The 11,480-nt window shown below is 42.1% G+C and overlaps 1 protein-coding gene across 2 annotated transcripts in view; it reads left to right on the forward strand.

The window, feature by feature from the left end:
- The window catches only part of EPHA5 (EPH receptor A5), an 89,906-nt gene that overhangs the window by 41,296 nt on the left and 37,130 nt on the right, over window positions 1-11,480 (forward strand). The window contains exons 4-5 of one of the 2 annotated variants that reach the window (XM_009072997.1): window positions 980-1,139; window positions 5,120-5,222. In XM_009072997.1, coding sequence (XP_009071245.1) covers window positions 980-1,139; window positions 5,120-5,222 — 263 coding nt within the window. Of the gene's footprint in view, window positions 1-979; window positions 1,140-5,116; window positions 5,223-11,480 lie in introns of both variants that reach the window. The other variant, XM_009072998.1, reaches the window with a different exon arrangement.

The raw sequence follows: 11,480 nt of genomic DNA on the forward strand, positions 1-11,480 counted from the left end.
AAAAAAAAAAAGGCACATATGTGTGTGTGTACATTTCTCCAAAACAGGCTTCAGTGAGAAATTCTGTAATTTTACATTGGGAGGTTCCCAGTGCCTTAGCCAGGCATATTGCTGTCTGTGGAAAGTTGGCCATTAAATTAGAAAGAGAAAAGAAAAATCTGTTCAGATCGTAAGAGCTATGCAGAATTCTTGGTAGGGAATTACTAAGAAGTCTAGTTTAACTCATAATAATTTGGATCTGAGAGGATGTGGTGAATAAAAAGCAGTTTCCAAATTTGTAGACCTTAATTTATGAGCTCTTGTCTAGATTATGTGTTACAGTAAATAATTCTAAGAGTAATTACCAAGCATTTGAGTGAAATTTTAATCAAAGAACTGAAACTGTTTCACATTAGAAACTGATGTAGATAAAGATTTATTTCAGCAGTTTTTCTTCAAGTACATTGCTTCAGAAGAACAATGCAAAAATTAGGTACTTTCCTGGAGTTTTGGTTTGTTATTCCCTTCCCAAGGTCTAATTTATGGTTCTAGAAATGCCAGCATAAAGTTATACAATATATTATTCTCTTTTAGGCCTGGTTACATTACTGGGAAATGATTTTGGTATAAATTAAAATCCCTTTCTAAGGTGATGGGACTTTTTTTGTCTTCCATGTGCCTTGGGATTGATCTTCGTATGATAAACCTTTCCATTGCCCCTGGCCATGTACATCCCAAGCAATGGAAAGCTGCTTCTACTGCAGATGCTGGCTGCATGCCTCCTACAGTCATTGATTGTAAAAGAGAAAATGAGATCTCACATATTTTACTGCAGAAAGAGCCTGCAGAGAGGGGTTTTTGAGGAAGGAATCCGCGAAAAACACATACTTAATCATCATTTGTAATGTTGCTGTGGGGATTGTTAAAGAGTCTTTCTTCTCTGAGAGCCACTATTTGTGTGTTTGAACTTTGTGGTTTCTGTGGGGGGCGTTGGGAAAAGGACCAGGAGACGAGCTACACCATCATCAAATCCAAAGAGACGACGATTACGGCAGATGGCTTGAAACCAGGTTCAGCGTACGTCTTCCAGATCCGAGCGCGGACAGCTGCTGGCTATGGAGGCTTCAGCCGAAGATTTGAGTTTGAAACCAGCCCAGTGTGTAAGTCTTTTTAATTACTGTCAGCCTGTGCCTCTAGAACAGTTACCAGAAACAAGTCAGGGGATCTATATCTTTGCAGAGAGCTCTTCCTTGTGCTGGCTTCATCCCTTCACTTTGGAAACATCAGGCATATCATGACTGTGTGCTAGACATATCTGTCCTTTACTTCCTCAATGCACACGGTGAGGCAGGAGATCTTCAGGCTTCAGAAATTCATGGTGTTCCCTGCTTAGAAAAGTCCTGTATTTATGGGAGCTGAGGACAAGGGCTCTCCTTTCAGGAGGGACAAAGAGGATGGGACCTGCTCGGCCACACCTCTTAAGGGCTGTCTGCAGAGGATGCTGAGCTCTGTCAAATATCTGCATCTGGGTTAAAAAGCCTGAAATGGTGCCTCTCTGCTAGGGGAGAAGTTGAACCACTGTCTTTTGGTGCAAGTTCCTGTCAAGTCTGTTGGCTGCCAACACCATAGCCTCGAGAAAAGGAGTTTGACTTGTGGTCAGAAATGAAAAAAATGTGCGCTGCAGGCACAGGACTTTTGCTTGGCCTGTTAGAAATTTGTGGGGTTTGAGATTCTTGAATTTGTTTGCTTTTTAATGAATCTGATTATCCAGGTCTGGATTCTGGAGCAGATTCTGTGACAGGGTGAACTCCTGAGGCGTGCAGAGGCTCAGCTGCAGTTTCTTCTGTGTTCGGGCACAGCTGTGGGGAAATTCTTTTTGTCCCAATTACAGAATTTTTGCCGAGGTGTCAAATATAATTTTCTCCACCAGAAAATATCTCTTATCTCTTTCAGTTTGTACAGCTGTCATTTATTAATTTTTTATACTGTTTGCATGGAAGATAAATTCTGTGGTGGAAATGCTCTGTTCATTCCTGTGGGAAAGAGCCTATTTTCTGTGTTTTCCTTGGAACTTTAAATTCATCAATACTTTGATTGCAGTAACTCCAGTTCATTTAAAATTCATCATCTTTGAGAAGAAGATGCCAAGTTGTCTTTCCAATGCATGCTACCTTTGAAGCCATAATAGATTTTAAGGGAATCATTATACATGTGCAGATGTAGCAGTGGAGCCAGTGATTGAACTAATACAGTGAAAATTGCATCACGATGCAAACATTAATGCAATAAGAATTGTCTATTTAATGTATTTCTTATTGTATTAACCATTAATTGTGCCCTATAAGTAGCAACAAAATCATGTTATGCCAAAAATTATTCTATATTATACTAAGGAAATTTTGCTCTCACTTGGAAAGTTTCTAGTTTAGAGTCATATGAGTAATAGTACTCAGGACTTTTAATGAATAATACATGAATTATATGCACTTTTTATCAGTACCTACCATCCTGGTCCAAAAATAATGGCACTTCCATAATGCCCATAATGTAAGTATCTGTGTTAATTGGGATTTTTTGAGGACATCACATGGAAATATCTTTAAACACTTGAAACCCCTTGAGTCATTTTGTCACACTTGCACCCCAGTCTTTTGGCATTTTAAGGGCAGGGGAGGACGCATTTCTCTGATATTAAAGAGCTGCTGGCGTAGTCAGAGGAATACCTACTGAATGGTCCCCAGTTTGGGGGCTGGGAACTGTTCCTCTGTTGGACCTGAGCTCTGACTGAAGCCAGACTTAACCAGATGTTTAAAAGCTTGGTAGAACTGAAGTGCAATGCAAGCCTCAGTATATTGTGAAATGCAGCTCTGTTTGACATTTAAAACCTTACAAAAAGCATTTTTTTCCCAGGGCCTTATATAAAGTCAATATTAGTGTCAGGAGTGTGACCAGACTCCCACTGCTTTCCTGCACTTCCTGGAGAATCTGAAAGCAAGCACAGATCAAAATCTCACCACTACATCAGAGTTCAGGTCTGAACTTCTTATTAGAGCCAAAACAAATTATTTTGATTCAAGCACAAATGAAAACCTTTTGATGACTGTTCTGAGAATCAAAAACAGTCTCCAAATTGTTTGGACAGAACAACAGATTTTATTTCCAGTTCACAAGGTTTCTATAGTTATCTTTAATACACTTGGAGAAAGTATACAACAAGCCAGAGTAATACAATGGGGGGAAGCTATAACCTGTTTTGGACGTTCCTTTTTTCCAAATTTCAGGGATTCTTACATACTGCTCCCTGCATGTGCAATCCTACAAAGCACCATGAAGCAACCAGGCCTGCATTTTTCAGCTAAATTTTGTAATTTGAGGGGAAGCTGTTGCTAGGTGTATCCTCTTGTTGCTGTCCTTCTTTCCAAATACCACCTAGCTCATCTAGGCCTGATAAAACTAACCTTGCCAAAAGCTGCTCTTTGGCTGGATTGGTGAGCTAATCCATCTGGTCTGATGGACAGGAGTAGGAACATGTTACCAAGCTGAGAAGGGGTAATGGAGGTGTGTGTGTGTGTCCCAGCTGTGAATGGCAGCAAGATCCTAGCTTGGCTTATGAATTCAGGCTTTTTAGCTGCCATAAATCACAGCAGGATTTATTTTACTTCCCATCCCTTGAGCTGTGCAAAAAACCACCAGTCACTGCTTAATGTTCTCCTTTAGTGTTTTTCTTTTTAATTATTTTGTCAAGAAAGCAATAAAACATCATTGTAAGGAGCCCCCATAAGTTTGTGAGGCTAATAAAATCTCTGGATGATGGCAGGGGTTTGGAGCAGTTAACATTAAATATTTAATGTATCATGACCAATCCTTCTGAAATCATTTACATTGCTGTAGCAGGTCCACTCTGCTCAGTGTTAAGCACCAGAGAGCTCCCATATGAAGAGCTACTTGAAACCCGTTGCAGATCAATGTTTAATGCTATACCTTTTTTCTTGCTTTTCTTTTAACAATTAGTATGGAACTACATTCAGTTATTTTATAGCCTCTATAATGTTAATCCTGTGCTAAGGACCCTTTTTCAGTTCAATCATTTAGTTAAAGGCTTGTTCAGTGTGCAATCAATTCCTGCCGCTCCCTGGGGTGGATGAAGCTTCATCCTGGGCTGACATGAGGGTAGGAGCTATAATGAGGTTTTTCCCCATGCAGCAGCAGTGCCTGTGCCAGAGAGCTGGTTTTGCAGGAAGCAAGTTTTGTACCCTGGGGTGATTAAATATATGCAGCTAAATAATCTGGCAGCAGAGAGCACAAGGTGAGGAGGCTTTGGTTTCTGCTTGGGGAACCCACCTACAAATACCTGGGGCAAGATGGGCTCCTTCCGCCGCTGTGCAAAGCAGATAAACAAGTTACAAGCAATATTAACATTTCCATTTTACAGGCTATAGGAGCTTCCTCACCTGCTTTTACTTAACCTGTGGCAAAACTCAGTTCTCAAACAGCTTTTCTGACCTTTATGTTGGCATCTTTATCACAGGGTTTGTCTCCTGCCTTTTGGCAGGAGAGCTCTTTACAAGGCATGGACTGGAAGAGTTTTGCTTCCCTTGGCCAATAAAAAGACCAACCACTTAGCAAATTCCTGTTTTACAGAGGGCACCTTCTGGCCATGTGATAAAGATGTCACAAGGACTTAGTTTATAATTGTTCATAGCTTCTTGAAGTGCAGGTAATGCTGTTTGTGTTGGAGATCTTGCTTATGTCTCTTAACAACAATATTCCATAAATGTTCTCTCTGCAAATGGGAGCCTGTTGAGTTTTCATCTTTTTTCTCTATGAATTCTAACTCGAGGAGAAAAACTTGAGTTTTCAAACTCAAAGTCTGCATTCTGCAATACTTCGGTTCCTGAGTTCAGCAATGAGATGGAATCTTGTGGGGTTTTTGGCTTAGTGTTGCATGTGGGTTTTTTTCTTTATGCCAATATCCTTTCCAAACTCGAAACAAACAGCAAAGGGGAAAAACACAAATCGTAAAAGAAGAAATGAACTGGTAAGTCTTGAAACCTCTCTGGCAGTATCACTAGAAAGACTCATGTGAGTGCTGACTGTCATTTTAACCTTAATCTCCATTTTCTGTTTCTCATCTCAGCAGTAGCTGCTTCCAGAGACCAGAGCCAGATTCCTATAATTGTTGTGTCTGTAACAGTGGGAGTCATTCTGCTGGCTGTTGTTATCGGTTTCCTTCTCAGTGGAAGGTAAGAGAAGAAGCTGTGTATTTATACTTCTCCAACTTTTGTAATAACTTCTATCTGACCAGCTGATTAGTGCGATTTAGACAAAAGCAGCATGTGAACAAAGCTGTCAAGCAGTAGCACTGTTAAACAGCACGAGGGTGGGCTGATTGATCTGTTTGGACAAGCAGAAAAATCACTCACAGGTTCACTTCCCAATGATTTTCATCTGTGTATAGACTGGCCCTGATTATTTGACTTGATTCTCACAGGAGTGTTTTCACATTCCTCTAAAAATAAGCAGGTCATATTATTAGCTAAAATATCCTGAGCCCCATATGTTTGCACTCAGAGCTTGCAATGGCGTTTGCTCACAGAGAAAACTTGACTTCAGGAGAACACTTGCAAAGACTTCCCAATGATTTTCATCTGTGTATAGACTGGCCCTGATTATTTGACTTGATTCTCACAGGAGTGTTTTCACATTCCTCTAAAAATAAGCAGGTCATATTATTAGCTAAAATATCCTGAGCCCCATATGTTTGCACTCAGAGCTTGCAATGGCGTTTGCTCACAGAGAAAACTTGACTTCAGGAGAACACTTGCAAAGAAAATGAGAAGAAACCTGGCCAAATGCCTTACATTTTGGTCAGGTCTGGATTTCATTTCTTATGTGTAGGACACTAATGTGTTCCCCAAGTGTTAGTAAATTATACAGAGAGCTTCTCCCACAGAGGAAGATACTCAACTTCAAACCATCAGATGATCCCATTGACTTCTCATGTGCTTAAACATAGGCAAGTGATGAAAGCCTGGGCTATATCATCTTTAAAAACTGTAATGGAAGTTGGTGGAGCTTGTTCGTGAACAAGAGGTTGTGGTACTGGGGCAAAATCTGGCTTGTGTCAGGATCAGTTTGTACTGAGGCACTAAATTTGTGTGGCAGCCAGCAAGCATACAAGGCATTTTTTTCCTATTCTACATGTATATTAGTACATTTTTTTAGTGGCAGTAGTCAAACAATGCAACATCCTTTATGCAAAGCAATGTGCAGTGCATCTACTGATAAGGCTGAATTTATTTTCAGTGCAAAGTAAACATTTACACTTTCCAGGCACTCATCAGCCCACTGTTGCTTTCACGATACAGGGCTGTCTTAAGCTCAGGTTTAGCAAGGTGGCTGTAAATTACAGGATAATTTAAGTGTTAAGATATGATACAGACACTCACAAAGGAACTACACTGAATATGTTGGTTGAGGGTCTTATTTGCTGGAAGGGGTGGGGTATCAGTCTGCAAATGCAGAGCAGTGAAATCCAGCCAAGCTGAGCAGCTTTGTCCCCAGGCATAAGGCATCCATGGAAAGACATGGACACAGTTATTTCCTGTCTTAAAAGGTAAGTGTGCTGCCAGACATGTCTCCACTCAAGGTCAAAGACTGACAGTCTCTTCCAGCTCAGCCTTTTGAGCTCCTGTCATCTGCTATGAGTGACTTGTTGGGCTTAAAGATGGAAAAGCAAATGGTCCTGTCTGCATGAGAAGCATGCAGCGACAGAGAGGAGTGAGGGGTGAGTAAACAGCTACAGGCAATTCACACCAGGGCCTACAGGAAAGCTGTATCCAAAAGACTTGGCTCTTAACATGGTGGGCAGGAGTTCAAGTCTCTCCTTAAAGGCTAGAGGTTTTGATTAAAATTCCTCCTCAAACAGAGCGTGTCAATGTGAACCTTGACTTCCCCCAGCCTGGATGTGTGCTTGTATTGGTGCAAGCAGGAGAATGCACACATGACCATAGGGAAGCTATGGATGTAACCTGGCACCTCTGCAAGGAGGAGTCTGGGGAGTCAGTTACAGGTGGAGAAACATATATCCACCTGTCGCCATAGGGAATCACAACTGTGTGGCTGCCAGTAGCTCTTGCTCTTCCCATAGTCACTGGCAGGCACTCAGGACCACTTTGGGGAGGATGTAGCCTTACAGATCTCCCTTTTACTGCTACCCTCTCTGGTCTGAGCAAGCAGTTACAAGTCCTGAGCCATTTGTCAGCAGTTCTCGTTAGTTATGTCTTTCTGTCTCTTTGCCTAATGTTTTTTCCAGGATGTCCTTCCTCTTGGCTCTTTATCTCTTGGCATGCTTGTAAAAGCCCTTGTCTCCTTTGGCTAGTTTTATCACCACCTCTGCTGCTGCCTTAATCCTCCTACCTTATACTCACACTTCTCTCTCTCTGTGGACCCCAGGACAGCAGCAGGTTCCTGGGAGCTTCTCCATGGTGCCACGCTGGATGTATGGGAAGGGGCAGGCACAGGGAGCTGAGCTCTTGGTCCGTTTTTAGCTTTTCAACCCTTCCCCTAAACTGAGAAGAGCACAGTGCCTCAGCTGGAGGTGTTGGAGAAGCCTCCAGCACTAAGGTTTGGTCCATTATTAGAAAATTGGCTTTAACACTATAGAGCTACTCAGCCAATTTAAGTTTCTGTGAATTTTAAAGTATGTTGAGTGACTCGTGAGAACAGAAAAATAAATCCCAGAAACTCAGAAAGCTGACAGACAATTTGAAATCAAACAAGGCAAAACAAAGAAATTGCTCCTGTTTGGAGGAAGCAGAGATGCCATTGAGATGTGTCACTCATGCTGCTTTGCCTTGGATATGGATTCAAGACAATTTGTGGAGTGACTCTTTGGCTGTGACGCTGCAGGGACAATAAATGCATTCCAAGTCATGGGATAATCCATTTCTGAAGCTGTTAACCTTTTCTGGAAGATCTTTCCTATATGGTTATGTTGTTCCAGTGCCTGGTTTCAGGGGGTTAAATTTTTTTTCCTAATTCTTTCTGTACTTGCTTTTAGAAAAATGGCAATTTTGAACTCCAGCTGGAATCACCACCGCTTGCCACACCAAGCAAGCTGTGCAAAGCCCAGGCTCTCTCTTTTCTACTGATGGAAGAGAGCAGCTACTGCTCAGCAGTTGAGCTAAGGAGAGAAACCCACTTGCTCTCCAGCACAGACGATGTAACCTGGCCAGCTCCTGCAAACAGGCAACTCTTTACTGGCTTTGTGCAGCTCCCTGGGAGGCCCTGGACACCTCAGAATTAGGATATTCTTCCTTGGATGCTGTAGGACATCTCTTTGCACCTATCCTCCCAAGTCCAAGGCTGCAGTGAACAGAGGCTTGAGAGCATTTCTGCAGTGCAAAGTGGATGTCATCCTGCTCTTGGCAGCTCAGAAAGTAGTTTGCAGTCATAGGGCTCAGGAGTTTGCTGGGGTCTGCAGGCTTTTTATTTTCTGCTAGGTTCCTGAAGGCAGAAGTTTCCACACCTCTTCCTCTTTTTTTTTGCTTTCAAGTATCTGCAGTTTTCTCACTTCTTTTGAATGAATGTAAGTAACAGCTTGGCATTTCCCATTGGCAGCTGGCCCTAAACCAAAGGTCAGTTGAACGGTACTCACGGTGGCATTTCCACATGCCAGGGTCCATCTGTGGAAATGCACTTTGTGTCTGAAGCTGGAGGTTCCTGGGAATTTGAAACTAAATATGCATTACCCGTAACAATTAAGCTGCGTTTCAGAGCTGATTTACTTGCAGATGCTCCAGAAAGCTCTTCCTGTAAATAACACATCCTCTGACCAAGGTCATAAGTGTCAAGCAAAATAGCTGATCACTTTTTTAAGTTATCTTGCTCCTTGCATCAAGGGCATATTAATAATGTAGCAATTGGGATTACAAATCAAAGAGATTCACTAAATCAGACTGCAGTTGTCTCAGCGAAAAAAAAAGAGAAGTGGATTGAAAATCTATTATTAAACCAGCTACAAGTATTGAATTTGAGAACACTGAGTTGTCCTTTGTTTTGTTAGGATTATGTGTTTGCGAAAGCACAGAGCATTTTACAGATTGAACAAAGCTCTAAGTTTTGCTTTCCTCACAATTCTTGAATTAGATGTGGGTTCCCATAATTGTTCCTGATTGAAGTATATATTAATCTAAAATCATTACTGACTTCTATTTTACAGTCTGTGTCAGACAGTCCAGTCACAAAGATCTTTGTACTCCATCTCACAAGGAGCAATAAGGTGCCTCAGTTGTTGTGTGGCATCAGTCGCTTTCTTCCAACAAACCGAGGTAGGGAGCCAGGTTTGCAGCAGGCTGGAAAGGAGACAGCTGCTCCAGAGCAGTTCTTCCTCTTTTGTCCTTCAAACCAAGCCCTGTTTGCAAAACTGTGAGTGTTAAGAGACTGCTGGTCCCTCCAATCCCCCAAGCTTTTGAACTTCATAGCACTAAACAAAAGCAAGTCCTTTTACAGAGTGAAGCAAGGATGGTATTAGGTCAATGCTGTGCATGTTTGCAAAAGCTGCTCAAAATAGCTGAGAAGTGTACTGTGGATCTGCATTTATAGCCAGGTACCCATTATGGATGACCTTTCCATCTCAAGTGATCTTCTAAAGAACCAGAGGGAGCTTTTCATAGAACTTAAGAAAAAAATAAATTTGAAGCAACAAAAAACTGCCCCTCACCCTGTGTCATGCATGTATAGAAAGTCTCTTTCTGGCAAGGAACTAGCCTTTGAAAGACAAAGCAAAGACAAATCTTGCCACCTGGGTATTGGCAATTAGAGGCTTCTGCACCAGAGTATACATCCTTGACCTTAGCTGATTTAGACTTTTAAATATCAGCCCCTGTGGTGGCAGAGAGCTACTTTCTGGACACAAATATGTGCATCTTGTTAAAAAGTGGCTTTCAGGGAATAGAGAGGGTGAAAGATGATGGTGTATATCCTAGGTCATGAGACAGCATTTGCAACCTTCTGTGATGTGGAAGGTCAAAATGGATGAATTTTCCGCAACCTCCCCCCATACTATTTTCCCAGTTGTGTCAGGGCTTAAAATAGTTTGCTTTTTCAATATTTCCTTCGGAAACCGGTGACTGTAGATAATGTTTTTCATAGCGAATTTTTCCAACATGACTCACAATTTTTGTTAGCTGGGATTTTTTTAAGGATTTTTATCTCTATGTTCTTGCCTGCTCTTCCTTCTTCCTGCAGGACATTGTCTCCTGTGATTTATAGCCACTTTATGATGTTGCCTACTGCCAAATATTCCCCACGATTCACCTGACAAGAGGAAGGATTTTGTTGAGGAAGCTATTGCTCTGCCAAGTCAAAATTCCCATCCACCAAGAGCAGGCAGGGTCAGGTCCTACTTCTGTTCAGGTCAAGGCTTTTTACTACCTCTGTCATGTTAACAGCCTCTTTGCTGGTACATTTTCCCAGAGAGGAGCATTGGCAGCATTGGTGTACAGGACCATTCTCTGAAAGTAAAGTGCTCCAGAGCACCCTTCTGCACAGGACAATGCCTTCTCAGGGCCTATGTGGAAATCTGCTGCCCACAGTCTCCAACTCTAACATCCTGCTAAGATCAGCTTCCCAAATTTGGCTACTCCAACACTTTATTCATCTTTTATTCTAAACACTTTTTGGCTTAGTACAAACTCACCAGGCTTCACAAGCCAGTCTAAGCTCTGCAGTTTCGAGCTGAGTTTAGGGACCCAGACTAATCTGCCTTCAGATGACTTTGGCCCAGACAGGAGGTGAGAGTTGACCAAATGTGTAATTAAGCTCCAAGCCCATGAGGTATTGTCCTTGAAAGCTTTATTTCTGAGTTGCTCTGGCAGCAGCCAAGGGAATAGGGTAGGTCATGAACAGATAAGCAGCTGGCATAAGCTTTATCTGAGCAGGGAAAATGTTGGGTAGTGCAGCAGGAAGTGATGAAAGCTCCTCACCTTCATACAGATGGTGTGTTTGATGGCACTGTGCAAGTCCCATTTCCACTTGAAGAAGGGAACCGGGCTGTCCTTCAAGCTGAAAATGGTAGCAGCTTGAGGCTTCTGCTGAGTGTTTTAAAGTGGGGTTTTACAGTGTCTTCTCTTGGCTGTGGGCTGGGTAGAAGATGAAGAAGCAGATCAAACACTTATCCCTTTGCACTTGTGAATACGTGGATGCTTCACCTTGGTTTGAATGCCTGAAATAAGAAGCGAGACCTCTCCTGGGGGTTCACCATGTTGCAGCACTTGACCTCTTATCTAGAAAACAGGTTATCTGTACTTTTTTATGTCTTAGACAGAAAAGTATAATGCCAGAGGTCTTTCAAAGTGCAGTTCCTCTCCTTGAAGATGTTGCTTTTCTTCGCCATAGTGATTGCATTGATATTGTCTGCTTAGGCGTCTGCACTCTCAGTTATTCTTGAACAGTGCAGAGACGTGTTTTAACATGTGAACTAGGATAGCTCAGCAGGA

Source organism: Acanthisitta chloris, unplaced genomic scaffold (assembly GCF_000695815.1).
Source record: "Acanthisitta chloris isolate BGI_N310 unplaced genomic scaffold, ASM69581v1 scaffold7024, whole genome shotgun sequence".
NCBI classification, from domain to species: Eukaryota; Metazoa; Chordata; class Aves; order Passeriformes; family Acanthisittidae; genus Acanthisitta; species Acanthisitta chloris.